Here is a 19,414-nt window from a genome sequence, read left to right as displayed (position 1 = left end):
GGTTTCAGCTTTGCAACATCTTCTGCCTTCTCTTCTCTGTACTGCCACCACCATGGTGCAGACCCTCCTCACCTCATAGCTGAACTATTGCAACAAGCCTTTGGTGAGTCTGTCTGTCTTAAATCTACTCCATCTTCCTTCCTATTCCAATTCTTTCTCTATTAAGCTACCACCTAACACACCCTCGTGGCTCCCTATCATCTCCAGGAGCAAATACAACATTCTCTGCTTGGCATGTAGTATCCTTCACAACCTACTCCCTCTCCCCTGACCTATTCACTTAAGACTTTCCCAATTCCTCTTTTTTCTTGTTGTTGTTTTTGAAAGGCAATGGGATTAAGTAACTTGCCCAAGGTCACACAGCTAGGTAATTACTAAGTGGCTAAGGCCAGATTTGAACTCAGGTCCTTCTGATTCCAGGGCTGGTGCTCTATCCACTGTGACACCTAGCTGTCCCCTCAATTCTTCTTAATTCCAGTGGCTTCCCTCTGATAACTTCCTATATATTTTATCTATTTATTTGCCTTTTAAGGGCAGAAGTTCTCTTTTGCTTTTCTTTGTATTTCTATTGCTTTCTCTACATATGTAGTGGTGTAGTAAATGCTTATGGACCAGCTGAATCTGCATGGTGGAATAGATATTATATTATTGATTACCCTTGGAATATCTTCTTATTCTGATTCTATGCAAGCAATCAGAATGTAATAGGGTTCATAGTAGTTTGACAACTTTCACTACATAAATTCCATCCATGCTCTGAGAGCAAAGCCTGTTTTATAGATTGATGTGGATAAAGATAAGCCATAGTGGAGGCAAGCAGTGTGATGAGAGAAAAGCACAGAAGTTAAAGTTTTAAGTTTTAGTTGTGATTCCTCTCTCTGACACTTGCTGCCTGTTTGACTCAAGGGAGTTAATTTCCCCTCTGTTTCCTAAATCTATGATCTTTGAAGTAAGACCCTTCCAAATACTCCTTCCTATGTGACCCTTCTTAAATGATAATAGTTGATGTTTACATAGTGATTTATGGTTGTGGAGTACTTTCTACCCATTGACTCAAATGAACCTGAAAATAACCCTGTAAAACTAGTAATCCAAAAAATATTATTCCCCATTTAAAGATGAGGAAATTGAGCTTTATTATGGAAGTTTGCCCATAGACTTGCAACCAGCGATTGAGATAGTCAGAACTTGGATCCAAGTTTTCTGATTCCAGGGCTAGGCTGTTTACTATTCAATTATATTTACTGTTGAGGCAATTTAGTCATGTCTGACTCTGTGTGACCCTATTGGGATTATTTTGACAAAGATATTGGAGTGGTTTGCCATTTCCTTCTCCAGTTCTATTATACCACCCATTTATTTGCCTTGTAACTCAGAAATGCTTTCTTGTTTAGGGAAACTATTTGAACAAACTGGTTGAACCCAAGTCAAGAGGCTAAGCCCTCATTCAATGTTTAGATGTGGGGGCTAAAGAAAACAAATCATGACAAACACTGTATTTCTTAATCTGGGAAAGGGTTTGTTTTAGGAGGTTGGGTTTGGCTGGAGAAAAGTTGTTGGAGTTAGTAAGTTGGAGAGATTTCTTTAATATATGTTCTCCTTTTTTAGATGCAAAGAATCTACCAATTATCCTTTTAATGATGAATATTAATGAAGTTCTGACTCAGAAGATTTGTGGCCCTGAGACATTGGAAGTTTCTCTAAGGAATAGCTTACATTCAGTTGATTTTCATGGAAATCAAATTCAATATCATGGTTGCTTCTACACCAAGGCATAGTTTAAAGAATCAATTATAAGCTCTGCCTTTCTTGCTCCCAATAAGACAAAGTGGTACATATTTATGTAGCATTTCAAAGTTTACTAGGAACATTTCATGCAGTACTACAAGTGTTATTCACTTTTTCCCAAAATAAGTAACCTTTACTCAAAAAAAGCTAGTATTTGACTCAATTTTCCCTTTTGCTCAGATCTTACCATTATAATAAATTCTTCAACATAGATGCTGATATCCTCTCTAGCATCCTATCTACTTAATTTCTTCTCATGGAGTACTTCTTCCCTTTACCATCTATATAGTAGTACAAGTGAGCTATACTAGGAATGGCAATTCCCATCAGTTCTCTTCAATTTTATCCTAGATGTTTTCATATCCAACACGAATGCAGTAATTTATGTAACTTTTCTGGAATGTGCTATATCACTTCTATGGAGTACAAAAGAAAGCTAGTCATATATACACATATACACATATATTTTTATGTATGTATATACCTAAAATCCTTTTTTAGTTTAAAGTCATCCTGGAGCAGACATCAGTCATTAGAAATTAAGAAAAGAATTACATTTTGTGATTGCACACAAATAAGGAATATAGTCACTCAAAATCCTGAAGAACACTAATCACTGTAAGCCTTGAGGCAGACAATTATCCTTTCCTGAGGTAACCCCTAAGGCAGAGATAAAATCTTTAAATCCAGAAGCTGCTATAATAAAGAAATTATAATCTCAATACATACTATTCTAGGTGCACATTTATAATTTTAATAATTAATGGCCAAGCAACCTTATCAAATAGAAATCTATCAAATCAAGCATCATAAAAATTATGCTTTATAAAATAAACTTGTAAGCCTAACAATAAAATAAACTTTATTACAGATTTTAAAATTTATTGTCAGTCAAATATCATCAGTTTGCATTTAGGAATAATATAATGCATTTAGGAATCATATAAAAACACTTCATCTATCAATTTGAGTAATTTCACTTTTAATTCTTATTCAGGCAGTTTATAATGCCATATATCAAATTATTTTCATTAAAATATGATCTATGAATGGGGAGAAGCAATTATTTCACTTTAAAACAGTTCACATTAGTCTGGACTTAATATTACAAATGATCTCATTCAAAATCTTATTTCCTAAGGACCATTAGCTGCCAATACCTCAAATTATAAAGCTCATTGCTTTAAATCAAAAGATTTACAGTGGTAATTACACAATCTCATCTCAATCTTAAATTATTTCAGCATTTACAAAAATACTTAAATTATAATTTATAAATTTACAGTTAATACATTTCAGTTATAAAATTGTTCTCTAATTAGTTTATAATACCAAAAATTTCTACAAACCAGGAAAAAGATTTCCTTTCTTTACTTGTCTAACTTTATATCTGTAGGAGCAGGTGGGTGGAACACTAGCCCTGAAGTCAGGAGGACCTGAGTTCAAATCTGGCCTCAGACATTTGAGTCAGTATCTATATGGCCCTGCACCAGTCACTTAACCTCAATTGCTTTCTAGGAAAAAGAAAAAAAAAACAACAAAAAAACTACATCTCTGTAACTTCAATCTGACTAGGATTGAAATTTGAAAGTTCTTGAAGTTTTTTCTTTTTTTAATTCCATATAACCTTATCTCAAACTAAAAGTTTTGAAGTGGGAGTAAATCTCCCATTTCAGATTTTAGAAAACTGATAGAACTGTTTCTAGTATTAAATTTTATTATTCTCCCACATCATTCTAAAATTCCTTTCTGTATTTTTCAGCAGTTTTTATTGCTATTATATTTTGCCCTTAGAAAGCTTCCAAGGTAACAGAATATATAAATAACACCAGACATGATACAACACTCTCTTCAGAACCTTGTAGAGTGGGAGAAAAAAAGGGGTTTCCTACTACTGAGATACTAATATTGGCCCATAAACATCCAATCCCTGTCAAAGTTTATTTAATTAATACTCTTTGGAGCTTCTCTCATTAAATTGGGGTTATTATAAATGAATAGGTGTAGGTTTGATATTAGATATGTGAAGATACAACACAAGTATTGGATAAGGGCAGGTCATGTGGTTCAATTGGGGGCTTTTGTATTTGGATCACAGTACCATACTTACCATGATATCAGAATGGATGCTACCAGACACAGGTATCCAGTTTATTTCTAGTGGCTACAGGAGAGTTAAAAGACATATAGGAAAGGGGGAGGGGAAAAAGAGAGAGAAAAATAAAACAAAAATTGTCAGAGTATTAATGTCCAAATTTAACAGATAGCATCATTACCCCAGAGTTCTTAGGTAATAAATTTTAAAGGACTACTTATATGCTGATAAGGTTTGTTTTAGGCTAGTTTGACACCTACTCTGTGAAAATTGTGAGTCAAGGTCATACAATCCCCTACAATATCTAGATTTCAAACTAAGGAATGAATATTATATTCCATTGGAAACCTCAGGTTACTCACATAGTTCTCACCATTTGGACTGATCCCATCTAGATCAGTCTTGCCCTACTTTGGGCTTCTTAAATAAGAGTTGGAAAAATTTTTAAGTAGACTAGCAGCAGGGGAGAACTGAAGAAAAAGTAGTCTGCTTCTCCAAGTCTCCAAGTAAAAGATGTAAAAAAAGGTGTAAAAAAAGAGAAAACTCCTCACACAAATCTATGAATCTGCCTCCCTGCAGTACTGAGATTCTATATAAACAAATCTTATTTCTCAGCCAGGGATATGTTCAAAAAATACAATAAAAGTTTCCATATCATCAGGTATCTTCCTTGTGTGCCAATATATTTCTTTTCAATTTGATTAATCACTTAATTTGATGTCCAATCTAAAGATAACCTGGTAAATCAAACACTCCCAGGAGTCAACTCCTCTTGATTGAGAAATCTATAATACACACTGAGTTCAATACCTTAGTTTATTCTTCTCAGAACTAGATAAATATAAGGAAAAAAATAAACAAGTAGAGAAATATTTGAATACTTTTTTATGAGGTTAAGTGACTTGTCCAGGGTCATACAGTTAGTGTCAGGTGTCTGAGGCCAGACACTTTGAATTCAGGTCCTCCTTACTTCAGGGTTGGTGCTCTATCTGCTGTACCACCAGCTGCCCCTAAATTGATTAGAATTTTATAAAAGTTAGATATCATGTACCTCTGGAGATTACTGAATGAAAATAAAAAGGAATATACATATATTCCATTATATATGATGCCTTCACAAAATGACCATATATTAGGTCAAGGTTGTCCAAAAGGCAGTTCACAGGCTGCATGCAACCCACAGTGTGATTTTATGCCCCCTATGGATTTACTAAATCTTTTAGTAAAAAAAACTGAGCTTTGTTTGTTAAAATGGCAAATCAAAAAATAGTATTTATTGTTTCAATAAAAACTTTTAAAAGTAAGGTTAGACAGCCCTATATTAGGGCATTAAAACTTCACAAATAAATTCAGAAAAACAGATAAACACATATTTAATGGACATGGATACAAAAAATTATATTTAACAAAGGACCACTGAGAAAATTATTTTTGGACTAAATAACTAAAGAATGGGTGGGTGGGGGCAGCTAGGTGGTGCAGTGTATATAGCACCTGCCCTGAAGTCAGGGGTACCTGAGCTCAAATCCAACCTTAGACACTTAATGATTACTTACCTGACTGTGTGACCTTGGGAAAGTCACTTAACCCTATTGCCTTGCCAAAAAAAAAAAAAGAATGGGTGGGTAAAAGAACAGATCATAGAAAAAATTAACTTCATTGAGGCAACAAGGTGTCACAGTGGATAGGATACTAGCATGGAGTCAGAAAGACCTGAGTTCCAAACTGGTCTTTTAGCTGTGTAAACCTAGTGAAATCATTTAAACTTTGCCTTAAAGCAGGGTTGTTGTGTGGATCAAATAAGATTTGTAAAGCACATAGTGTAATGTTTGGTATATTCTAGGTGCTATATAAATTTTGGACCTGTAGTCAAAGCAATCCTTATAGGAAAATGTCTCTATACACAATTTCATCAATGAAAGAAAAATCAGATTAGTGAATTGACCATACAACTAAAAAAAAAAAAACTTGGAAAATCAATGAATTAAAAATCTATGATTAGAGATTCAAAATAGAAACCCTGAAAATTAAAGAAGGGGCTAACAAAATTGAAAGCTAAAAAGAAAAATAATAAGGTTAGGAGTTGGTTTTTTAAAGAACAATAAAATAAATGATAACTAACTCAATTTTTTAAAAAGAAGCAAAAACCAAATTACCCATGTCAAAAATGAAAAATATGTACTCATAATGAAGATTTTAAGAAATATTTTGCTGAGTTATATGCAAATAAAAATTAAAATCTAAATGAAAGATATTTCCAAAAATATAAAATGCCCAGATTAATAGAACAGAGGACAAACGAGTCCTAGAAAAATAAACCATAAATTAACTCCTAAATTAAAAAAAAAAACTTAGGACTTCATGTTATTCTATGTGAATTATATCAATTCATTCTAATATTACATTAAGTTATTTGAAAACACAAACAGAAAAAGAAGGGATCCTACCAAATTCCTTCTATGAAAAATATTATCTTAATATCTAAACCAAGGACAGTCAAAATGGAGTGAGTGGGTAACTATAAAATGTTAGCAAGGAGACTATGTCAACATATATGCACCATGACCAGGTGGGGTTTTTCCAGTTATATGAGGCAAACTATAAGCATATGATGATATGATGGTTTCTACAGATACAGAAAAAAAACTTTTTTATAATTTACACCCATTCCTGTGTAGAAAGCAAAGTATTAAATGAATCTTTCCTTAAATTAAGTAATCTCTTCCTAAAACCAAGAGCCAATGTTATCTGCAATGGGGCTTTTACAATAAAGATAACAGAAATAAGAAAGAAAACAAGGAAGTAAAGCAAGGGTGCTCATTATTATTCAATATAGTGCTATCAGATACATAGGAAATAATTAAAAGAAGGAAAGCACAGGAATTAAGAGTTTAGGGAAGGCTTCCTATGGAAGGTGGTTGGGACATAAAGGAAGCCAGGAAGTCAACAGCTGGAACAGAGAGAGGAGAGCATTCCAAGATATGGAAGATAGAGAGAATGCCAGAGTTGAGAGATGGAGTGTTTTGTTCCTGGAATAGGGAATAGACCAGGATTATTGAATCAAAGAGTATGTGTTGGGGAGCAAGGTATAAGAAGATAGGAAAGGTAGGAGAAGACTGGGTTATGAAGGACTTTGAATGCCAATCAGAGCATTTTTGTATTTGCTTTTGTAGCTAATAGGAAGCCACTGGAGTGTGGGCAATGTGATCAGATTTGAATTTTAGGAAAATCACTTTAGTAGCTGAATGACAAATAGATTGAAGTAGAGAGAGATCCACCATAAGACTATTATGATAGGGACTATTATGATAAGGGTCTACTCTAGAAGGGTGACAGTGTCAGAGGAGAGAAGGGAACATAATTGAGAGATGATACAAAAGTGAAATTGGTAGGCCTTGGAAATAGCTTTGCTTTATGTGGGAGGGTGGGGGAGAAGAAATAAGGAAGATTCCAGTCTCCTAGGTTGTGAGCCTAAAATACTGAGAGCATGGTGCTGCCCTTTATAGTAACAGAAAAGGTAGGACGGGGAAGATTTTGAGGGAAAGATAAATTTGAGCTTATTGAATTTAAGAAAGCCACTGGACATCCAGTTTGAGATGTCTGAAAGCCAGGAGGAGATGCAAGACTGGAAGTCAACAGAAAGACTCAGGTAGGAAAGGTAGATTTGAGACTCATCATCATAGTAATGGTAATTAAATCCAAGGGAATTCGTACTGATCCCCCAAAGAACTAATATAGAGGGCGAAGAGAAGGGGGACCTGAGGCAGAATCCTGAGGTACATCTATAGTGAGAGGGCATGATCTGAATAAAGATTCAAAAGACACAAAGAAAGAGTAGTCAGAAAGGTAAGAGGAAAACCAAAAGAGCGGCATCCTTAAAACTTAGAGAAAAGAGTTTCAAGGATCAGTGTTCAATAGATCAAAGGCTACAGAGAGGTCAATAGAATGAGCATTGAGAAATGGTCATTGGATTTGACAATTGAATCTGTTAATAACTTTGCAGAAACCTATTTATTAAGAATTTTAGGGAATTTGTTTTTTTAACACCAATTAATTAGTTCCATTCTATTTTTTTGTTGTTTTGTTGTTCTATTGTTGCTTAGCCTTCATTTTCTTTTCTTTTCTTTTTTTTTTTTTGGTTTTTATAAGGCAATGAGAATAAGTGACATGCCCCAAATCCCACAGCTAGTAAGTATCAACCATCTGAGGTCAGGTTTGAACTCAAATCCTCCTGACTTCAAGGCTAGTGCTCTGTCTACTGCACCACCTATCTGCCCCATTTGTCCTTCATTTTTTAAAAGGACCAAAGGCATAACAGGTGATGTCTTAACTTGTACATAGATTGGATTTAAGTAGCATTAAGGATTTGCCAGTTTTCATCAAAAAAGTATCTTCACCTCAGTAGCTTTGGTTTTTGTGAAATTATTATTTTTTTTAGGTTTTTTGCAAGGCAAATGGGGTTAAGTGGCTTGCCCAAAGCCACACAGCTAGGTAATTATTAAGCGTCTGAGACCAGATTTGAACCCAGGTACTCCTGACTCCAGGGCTGGTGCTTTATCCACTGTGCCACCTAGCCACCCCATTGTGGCTTTGGTTTTTATCAAACATTAGTTTACTGATTTTATTTGCTTCTCTAGGTTGTGTGCCTAATCTATTGTACTGATTGACTTCACTATTTTATAGTTTGTGGTTTGGTACTAGTAGATATCATTCCTTCCCATATTTTTTCAGTATTTTCCTTGACATTCTTGATATTTTCCTTCCAAAAGAATTTTGGTTTTTTTTAAGATCTTTAAAGTAATTCTTTGGTAGTTTTATTGGCATGGCACAGAATAAGGAAATTAATTTGGGTAGCATTGCCATTTTTATCCTATTGGCATGACCCAATCAAGAGCAATGACTATCTCTCCACTTATTTAGATCTGTATTTCTATAATCTCATTGTATACCTCTTTGGAAAGGACACTGCCAAAGTAAGTGAATTTGTCCACAGTACTCAAAACTTCTCCATTTGCTGTAATCAATGAATGGATAGTGTGATGCTGGCTGATGGAGTGTCTGGGTTTTCTTGGTGTTAATTGTTAGACCAAAATTAGCACAAGCAGTGGAAAATTGATCCATACTTTGTTGCATCTCAACTTCAGAGGTTGCATTGAGTGCACAATCATCTGCAAACAGAAGATCAATGTACCAACACTCCCTCCACTTTGGTCTTGGCTCATAAGCCTTTTCAAGTTGAAGAATTTGTCATCAGTGCAGTAGCTGACCTTGAGGTCATATTCATCCCTCATGAATGCATTTGATAACATGGCTAAAAATATCAAGCTAAAAATCATGGGAGCAAGGACACATCCTTATTTCACTCCATTAGTGACTGGGAAATCTCAAGAACATTATCCACCATTTAGAACCCAGGTACTCTTGCCTTCATGGAACTGACATATAATACTTACCAACTTCTCCAGGCAATTAATTTTTTTCTCAGAATTTTCCACAGACCCTCAGGACTCTCTCTCTCTCTCTCTCTCTCTCTCTCACACACACACACACACACACACACACACACACACACACACATTACCAGAGCTAGCTCAGTATTTGGAAGGCTCCAAAAGAAAGTATGAGAGAGAAGAGGTATTAGACTGACTACCAAACTGAAGTTCTACAGAGCTGTTGTGCTGACCTCATTGCTATATGCTTGTGAAACCTGGTCTTTAAATTGTCTTAGCAAGATTCTGAAGATCATCTGGCAAGAGAAGATAACAGATACTGAGGTCTTTTCTCAAACTAAATTGCCTATCTTTCCAACATTACTACAGAGTGTGCAACTAAGATGGCCTGGACACATTGTTAGAATGCCAGATGTATACTTGCCAAAAAAAACTATTTTATGTAAAACTCACACAAGGCAAGTGCTCACAAGGGGGTCAGAAGAAGTAATACCAAGACACCCTGAAGGCTTCATTGAAGAGCTTTAGAACATGGGAGACATGGCACAGGTCCACCCAGCATGGTATGCCCTCATCAGAGAGGGTGCTGCACTCTATGAGGAAGGCAGAATTGAAGCAGCTCAAAGTAAAGGTGGCACATGTAAAGTTTAGAGTACCCACCCCAGGTGTTCACATGTGCCAACCTGTGGTAGAGCATTCTGAGCTTGTATTGTCAAATCAGCCATAGTCAGATACATCGTCATTTGTCTTCAACATAAAGATAACATTTTAGTCTTTTTCAATAACAAAGGACAAGAACCAACCAATTTCTATAAAGAAAATTTATAATTCTAGTCATATAATTTCTGTGTAGCTTGATGATTAAACAACAATGTATTTTATACATTTTGCAATTTGTATGGTATTTCTTTTCTAATATGAAAGAATCATGAGATTATAGGTTAGATTAAGCGCTGGAAGGTACTTTGGAGGTTATTAAGCTTATCTAGACAAGGAACAAGATCTTCCTTCAGCTAGTTCACAAAATAGACATGGTTACCAATATTTATCTTTTAACTATTCCTCAGTAGACTGATCTCTACATTTTCATAATAAGACTGATATTTTGAACAAGAAGATCATTGTATCCTGTTAACAAATATGATAATGTTTCCCTTTGATTTGGAAAAGACTCCTAAATAGTGGGTAAATTCTTCTGTTTCTTGATGAATCAGAAGATGATAACTTAATAGTCACTATATCTTAGATATTTTTAGACTTGAATGCTTTTAATTACCATAACAAATTAACACTGACTAAAAGATTTTTCTCCCAGTTTAAATTACTCTGAAAAGGATAGGAGTTTTATTGACTGATAATTGTCCAAACCCATAAAAAACAATAACATACAACTACCTTAAGGAATTCACTTGATATTAAAAAATAACCTCTGAGGGAGAATATTTTAAAAATATATTCCCATCATACCCTTTTGCTAGAGATATTAATTAGAAACATTCTTATCTTGATATTTCTTAGACTTACAGAAGTGGTTGCTCTCAGAATAGAAGTTCTCTAGAACTGATGGGTTATGAATTTCATGCTAACTAATAATGGTAGAATATCTGCCTTTATTAGGAGAGATGATACTTAAATTCCTGAACATCTGAACATATTCATAATATGTTTATATTAAAAGACAGGTGATACAACTCCATGAAGATAAAGACTGAGATTTAAATCCTGATTTGATTCTATTTTTATATTCCTTGATTATACTATTGTACCTATATATTTTATATTAACTATTGTGCTTCTTTGCATTTAGATGGTAATCATAATTTGTGTGATGCTGCTTGCCTCAACAAAGGGTTTAATGCAGAATAAAAAAGAAGAATATGATTAAAATTTTTGAAGTCTGAAATATCCTTTGTTGTCCTGAATAGGTGCAAGAAGGAGGATTATTGAAACACAAAATGAGGGTCTCAATTTAAAGTTAAATTTAAAAATCTTTTAAGAACTTATTCTAAAAAATCAATTAAGACCTTCAGCTTGACTGAATTATTTTATATTCTGACTTTAAAAGTTCATAGTTGTCAATCAAGGCAAATGCCCCCCACCCCCACCCCCCACCACTCCAACTCTGTCTCTACTGAATTCTAAGCTCCTAATTTCCTAGATTCCAAACTTCCCTCTCTGTGGATCTTGAACAATTTTCTCAGGAAACAGTATACAACAATCTGGCTTGGGGCCCACAGCAAGACTCAAGATTTAGTATTCCTTAATTCAAGATTCCCCTCCTCCAGGGATCCTTTAATTCAATCTAAAGAAACTCTTGAGAACCTGGGAGGAGGAAACAATAGAACAATAGTCTCCTTCTTGGAACTGAAGACATAGTAGTCATTGGTCTCCAAACTTTTTTTTTTTTTTTTTTAAGGCAAAGTGGGGGCAGTTTGACAGTACATTAGATAGAACATTGATTCTGGAGTTAGGCGGACCTGCATTCAAATCCAATTTTTTTTTTTTAGATTTTTGCAAGGTAAATGGGGTTAAGTGGCTTGCCCAAGGTCACAGCTAGGTAATTAAGTGTCTGAGGTCAGATCTGAACTCAGGTACTCCTAACTCCAGGGTCTATCCACTGTGCCACCTAGCCCCCCCTCCCAATCCAATTTCAAACATTTGACACTTTTCTAGCCATGTGACCTTGGGCAAGTCACTAAATACCACCAAAAAAGTCACTAAATCCCTCACCAAAAAAAAAGAAAAAGAAAAAAGATATAGTGGTTGTATTTATTTGTCAATTTCTATCTCACTGGTTAGACTCAATGTTCTCAGATCAGATGTTGAGAGGATGGGGCAGGGACCTCTCTTCTTCCCATCTCGGTGCCATCATGTTTTCCAAAGAACATATAAGAAAAGCAGTGTTCCAGATAAGCAATGGTTTCTAAAACTAATATTTAGTTCCCTTGCTTTTTTAATCAATCACTCAGAACTACTTCATTGTTCCTCAGCAATCTTCCAACCATGATTAATACAAAAGCAAATATGGCAGCTCTGCAAGATAAATAAAATGCATTTATTTGCTAAGTACTAGGATGCAAAGTATTAATTATTTAGAGAGAAAGTCATAAGTGAGTATGGTTGAAAATGGACAGTTGATCCTACCCAAGGAAACAAGGCTTTACATCTAGGGCTCAGGAGAGAACTTAATCCAATCATGACCAAAAGATTAACCTACCGACTAGTTAAACTTTATAAATTTTATGATCAGATAAACTTTATCTTGCAATTGCCCTTTACCTGTTCTGCTAGAGTTTTATTTTATAAACTCTTTGTGAACTGGGGTGTAATAGAGCTAAATCACAGAATCACATCAGAACCATAAAATTTGAGGTTTCTCATCTGACAAGTTTCTTAACCCCTTAAAAATGTGAGGGGATTACTAGAAGATGAGAGGTGCTTTAAATTAGAAAGGAAGGAAAGAATGTCACAGAATAATTGAGCAGACAATGACTTTTTGAGACCAAGACCATTTTCCAGATAAAACCATAGCTCATTAGAAGCAGGGTGATTTTTCTTTTCTTTTCCCTTCCTTTTCTTTTCTCTTTTTTTCCTTCCCCACTCCACCTTCCTTTCTTCCTTTGTTTCTTATTGTTCCATCTATATAGGGAAGCAAGTCCAATTTAGGAAACCAGCTACTAGTGAAGTCTTTAACTTACAGCTTTAGAGAGTTGATATCAGTTCATATAATTCTTACCAAGTTTTTCTGAAAGCATCATGCTTGTCATTTCTTCTAGCCAAATAGTATTCCAACACAGTCATATACTGCAACTTGTTCAACTGTTTCCCCATTAATGGGCATCCCCTCAATTTCCAATTTTTTAAAAGCTTTTTTAAACAATATGAAAAAACATTATGTTTTTAAATAGTCAAAGGCTATTTATTGTAAAAGTGAAAAATCTGACCTGGTTGTGATTCCACCAGTAGATGTTAAAAGCCAAGATCTGAACCTAGATCTTCCTGATGTCAAGGACTACTCTCTCTGTTAAGTCATACATCTTAAGATGCAGATCCAGATTCCTTTTTGCTACCAAATAATACAGGTTGGTGCTCTCTCTACAATTGCCAATAATATACAATTATCTAGAGCATATATAGAGCAGATTAATTGTTTTTCCCAAGGGTGTCAGAGGTAGAGGTTGAACCCAGGCCTCCCTGGCTTGAACACCAGCTCTCTGACCATTTTATCATTTATTTCTCATTCTAAATATTAATTTTAGAAACTATTGCTTATCTGGAACACTGCTCTTCTTATATGTTCTTTGGAAAACATGATGTCACTGAGGTGGGAAGAAGAGAGGTCCCTGCCCCATCCTCCCAACATCTGATCTGAGGACATAGACATAAAGGATATTTCTTACCAGAAAAATATAAATGTGCATGCATAAACTCACTTAAATATAGCTACATATTAATTAAGACCTTTCTTTCTTGTGATCATTATGACTCAAAGCTTATTCTTAGTTCTTCATTAAATCTGTTAACATTCATAAGTATAATCCTAAGGGGAAAACTATGTAGAACTTCATAAGTGTTCCTTTTATCCTCACTTGAGATAATTCTCCTGATACTTAGTTGTCAAAAATACTGGAATGAACTATATCCAAATTAATTGACTACTAACCTATTTACTTATATAGTTTTAATTGCTTATTGATTTATTTGATTTCTTTTGCTTTCATTCTTGAAACCAGTCAAGAAGTTTTCCATCTTTTCCCTCAATTATAACCTTCATAGGTAAGTGTCAATTTGGGCTTAAACATCTTCATAATACCTGGGATGATAGCTAAGACCCTCATATCCCCTTTGTTTGTACATTAGTGAGTACATTAGGAAACATTCTATTCCCATATTCTAATACCACCCCACCCCTCCAACTAATCACCATACTCAAAGATCTCAGAGCATAGTTCTGGAAGCAGAGCCACTAATTCCTCACTAATCACCATGGCAGAATGTCTGAAAAGGAAGAACATTTTCAATACCTTAGAAATGTGGCACTTTTCCTGTTCAAGAATATAAAGGTAGGATTCCATTTTTGGAGCTTCTACATTATGCCAATCTAGATGCAGACTGGGAAGGCTGGAGAATACCAGACCCTCCTCCAAGCCTCTTGAAACTTTGGTCAGCTTTACAAATTATTCCTTTTTACAAATCTCTTTTGAAGGCATAAGTCTTGTGTGCCAGTTTTCTCCTTTCCTACATCCCTAGTACATTTATCATATAATCACTCATAGGAGTGGCCTTTGCCTCAAAATATAGGAGCTCATACAGGGAACATTTAAATTTAATGAATCGTTCTAATTTAACTGCTGGGGAAAAAATGAAAGAAGTTAGAATTTCAAATTCTATAAAAACTGTTGAGTTCCCAAAGATCCAATGATTAGGAAGTTACCCTTGAACCACTAATGTCACTTACATTGAGTATACACATCAACAATGAGTTGGAAGTAGTTTGGATCTGAATTTCTCTCTACTGGGTTTTTTTTTTTAGATTAGTAGGCAAGGCAATTCATTTTTATCTTATTCTTATCCTTTTCCTATTCTCTAATTAATTCAGGTAACTTCAGCTGCCTGTTTTCTTGCTCTTGTCAGTAGCATGGTTTTTGCTGTGATCTGGAAATATGGTGTAGTGAGAAGACATAGGTCTAAGTTCCAGTTCTACTATTAATTGGTTATGTTTTCATGGACAAGTCTCAATCTCTTAATTTCATCTTTTAAAAAAATGACAGAATTTGACTAGATGATATCTAAGGTTATATCTAGCTCTAATATTTTGATTCTGTGGTTTTGCAGTCAGGGAAATGTCAATTAATTTGGACAATTTATTATCTTAATATAATTTAAGGAAGTAAATGTGTTGAAAAATCATTTAATACATTTCAAAATCAATCTAAATTGTGGCAGCAGGTCCTTTTTTGTGTCTTTCAAATTATACTGTGCTTCTGACTGTATATATTATCTATTCATTAAGCTGGTCCTAATGCTGATGAGTAGGACTCTGTTATTTGGATGATAGAGGAAGCCATGACTAGGGAGAGCATGGGGAAGGGGAAAATTGTGTATTTTCCCATGTTAGGGAAATAATACTTTGGCCTCTTGGTGATCTGGATCTTTCCTCTCACCAGCTGTTTCCTTTTAAACTATCAGGGTTTTGAGACCACCGATTGTTAGGGTTCCATGATTTCTGAAACAGGAAATCCAAAAGAGAGGCTCAGAAAGTTTTGTCAGAGAACCATTTTTTGCCCAATACCTCATAAGGCAAGTCACCACACCAAATTTTTATGAGACATGCAATTCAGAGGAATACAATTACAGATATAGGGCACATAGCCCAGGTAAACAACCACAAAGAGTTTTCTTCTGTCTTTTTCCTTTTGAATACACCCAGCTCAATAGTCATATTACAAAGATCAGTTTAAGCATGTTAACTCAGAGACCTGAACATTCCTTTATTTTATACACTGCCTATTAAATAGTCTTGGAATGGGAATGAAACTAATGCCCACTGTAGATCTTTAGCATTGTCTATTTCATAGACCTGTCATTGTGCTTCCACAACTAAACTACTGTGCTTTTCCTGATTATGGCAAGAAAAAAAAATTGCTGAAAGAATTGTTCAGTAATGATGAGTAAGCTTTTATTCTTTCCCTAATGACTATCATATGGCAAAGTTGATCTGAAATAGTGGTCTCCACTAACATTTCCCAAAGGTTACATCCAGGTGGGTACAAAGTAGTTGATATGGGAAATAAGACCATACTGAATTTTGAAAAGGCATGCAATTTACATAATTGTATTCAATAGTAATCTATTTTCTAAAAAATTTTTAAACACAGCACTTTTTTCTTCTTCTTCTTCTTCGTCTTCCTCTTCTTCCTTCTTTCTCCTCTTCTTCCTCTTCCTCCTCCTTTCTCCTCTTCTTCCTCTTCCTCTTCTTCTTATTCCTTCTTCCTCTTCCTCCTCTTCTTCTTCCTCTTCTTCCTCTTCTTCTTTCTTCTTCTGTCTCTGTTGATTTTTATTATCTTCATTCCTTTTCTCTTCCCCTGGGCACAATCACTAATTGACCTAGGTCCTCTACACTGTAGAGGTACAGCAGAGAGAAAAAAGCCTGTGAGGTTTAAAGAACTAGGAGGTCTAAAATAGGCTTATCAAATCAATTTTTGCCACAAGAAATCTTAGACATCATCTAGTTCACTCTCTTAGAAGGACAGCATGTTCTCTTTGGGAATTTCATCTTGAAAAGTCTATTTAGATCTCAGAGGGTGATAGATGATACTACCAAAATGTGGACTCTGTTGGAAAGCAGGCTATTTGCAATGCATCTGGGGAGAGGATGGTCATTAACTCCATGGGAAAAATATTTTGGAAGATTTAAATGGGAGATGTAAGCAAGAGCCAGAGCAGGAACAAAACAGGGGGAGAGAGAGAGAGAGAGAGAGAAACGGATATAATGCCAGTAGACTTAAAGCAGATTCCCTAAATTCCTGTTGCTAATAACAGAAAATTCCCCCTCTGCTCTTGAAGCCCTTTGCAAATATGAAAACTTCAGCATTTTTAGTACTAGAAAAATAACATTTCTCTGACCCTAAGATTTCACTAAAACAATTTGAGAAACAAGGTCATCTTACAAGCATCAAGACTTTAGCATTCATCCTGGTAACAAGTCAGCATGGGACAAGGGAAACTTATACTCACACCTTCAGGATTTTAGGTGAGGGAGAAGGTTGTTAGGTAAATAGGTGCTCAAAGTGATTTTTTTTTGCTAGACAACCCTTTGTTGTATAAATATTCTTTCATATTCTTAAGTAAATATTCTTTCATTTTATTATTCTCATTAACTTTTTACTATTTACTATTTTTTACATTTACTATTCTTATTAACTTCTTATAGGTTTAAAGGAAAATGGAGATTTGGAGAATTTGGAGAAAATGGAGAAAAGCAGATATGTTAGATCAGAAATTGTAAAACATAGATTTACATCTTGATAGGCTCTGAGAAGTCTGGTACAGTGACTTCCTTTTATGAAAAAGTAAGTCCAAAAAGGTTCCAGTAGCGGTTAGAATTTGAACTCCAGATCCAAGGCCCTGGTTGATATATTAAAAAAGAATTTAAGAAAATTTATAGAGGTACTAGGGTACCAAACCTCATTTTACAGATTTAAGTCCTAAGGGTAAGAACTGACTTTTCCAAGTTCACACTGCTAGCAAGTACAGTCAGAGATGCCCAAGTTATAAACAGAAAAAGCTATGTCCCAGAAAGCTATGTTCCAGGTGTTTATTATTTTGCTATGAATGCAATTTTAAAAACCTTTATTTTAATGCAGATAACAAAATTAGAGAAACTATTAAACATTTTGGGGGGAAATCCAAAGCACTTATACCTTTGATAAAGTTCCCAAAACTAGACTTGTGAATCTAGAGATCTCTGGAAAATGAATTTTATGTAACTCTGCCTTATAACTAATAGGTACAAAAGAGGTAAGCTGAGTGAAAAGTATGCATTCCATAAGGAAATAATAAGTCATCACTGGAGCTCACTAAACAGGATCAGATCTACTGTTTAGAAATATCATCTTGAGGTTATTGTAGTACTTCAGGAGTGAGATGAAGAGAGCCTGAACTAGGGTCATAGCTGTATTGCTGAAGGTTAAGGGCACTTATACTTTGTTGCTGTTGTTCAGTTGTTTTATTCAAGTCTGATCCTTTGTGACCTTATTTTGTTTTAGTTGTTGTTTTTGTTGGGGGGTTTTTGGGCAGAGCTACTAGAGCGATTTTTTTCTCCAACTCATTTTGCAGATGAGGGAACTGAGGCACACAGGGTTAAATGACTTGCTTGTAGAGGGTTTTAAATACCACTGGGCAGTACTGTATTTTATCCTACAGGCAATAGTCCAGCAAGAGATGTGAAATGACAGTTTGAGGATGGATTTGGACTCAGGAAGATGAATCTGCCTGATTCCAAGGTCACTGCTCTCTCCACTGTGCCACTTGACTGCCTTAGGGGACATACATATATAAGAAGTATTTTGAAGGGAGAAGTAACAAGATTTGGGAACAGACTGGAAATGTGGAATAAATGATAAGTCAAGTGAATGTGGAATCAAGGATGACATTGAAGGTGATGAAGGGATGGAGAGGATGGTGGTCCTTGACAGTAATGGGACAATTTGGGAGGAAAGAGGGTTTGGGAGCAATGATAATAAGCTAGAAGACTTCTCTATGACCTCCTAGCAGCCATTTTCACTATCATCATTTTTACAAAGTCCCTTTTTCCTATGCTGACTTGAATAAGGTTTCACACTCAAAGCACTGGTTGTGACTTAACGTGTCCTCCCCCCTCAAGCACAGGCTCCAATCCTTGTTGCCTGCCCACCCCCTCCCCTCACACATATCCCGACCTTGGAACAATTCGATCTCTCCTTCCTTCAGTGTTGTTAATTTCAAACTGGGGAATCGTGTCCAATTGACTCATCAGGTTATCTGGGTCAACTGCGTCCTGCGTGGTCAGTTGTCTTTGAGTCAGCAATCATTCCCTCCCATTTTCAAGATTGATTTTTTCCATCCAAAAATGTATTACTAATGTCTCCCTGATGGATCTTGTATCTAAGGTCTTATGTCCTATGACAACATCCAAACATATTCTGGAAATCTACTTCAGAGTGTTGACAGTTCCCTAGTAAAGGGTTCTCCTTCACCAATAAAAATACTGTACAATTCGGTGCAACAAACCTAGTTTAGTGATGACTTTGGCTCCTTTAGTCCATTCTAAACTACATAGCACTCCCAGAGTCTCCTCTTTATTCTTAAGGAACTTACATTTATCACAAAAAAAGGATCTTTGCTGGGGTGACTAGGTGGCACAGTGGATAAAGCACCGGCCCTGGAGTCAGGAGTACTTGGGTTCAAATCCGGTCTCAGACACTTAACAATTACCTAGCTGTGTGGCCTTGGGCACACCACTTAACCCCATTTGCCTTGCAAAAAAAAAAAAAAAAAAAGGATCTTTGTATATCCAGGATGGGAACCAGACAGGCAATTT

At 35.4% G+C, this 19,414-nt stretch overlaps 1 protein-coding gene across 1 annotated transcript in view; it reads left to right on the top strand.

Moving 5' to 3' along the window:
- LOC141493489 (prostaglandin-E(2) 9-reductase-like) overlaps window positions 1-10,214 on the top strand; it is a 31,065-nt gene extending 20,851 nt beyond the window's left edge. The window contains exon 9 of the mRNA XM_074194919.1: window positions 1,609-10,214. Coding sequence (XP_074051020.1) covers window positions 1,609-1,651 — 43 coding nt within the window. The 3' untranslated portion in view covers window positions 1,652-10,214. The remainder of the gene's footprint in view (window positions 1-1,608) is intronic.
- Window positions 10,215-19,414: the final 9,200 nt, after the last annotated feature.

Source organism: Macrotis lagotis, chromosome 7 (assembly GCF_037893015.1).
Source record: "Macrotis lagotis isolate mMagLag1 chromosome 7, bilby.v1.9.chrom.fasta, whole genome shotgun sequence".
Lineage (NCBI taxonomy): Eukaryota > Metazoa > Chordata > Mammalia > Peramelemorphia > Peramelidae > Macrotis > Macrotis lagotis.
The sequence above is the reverse complement of the archived record's forward strand: the minus strand, read 5'-3'. Positions and strand labels throughout refer to the sequence as shown.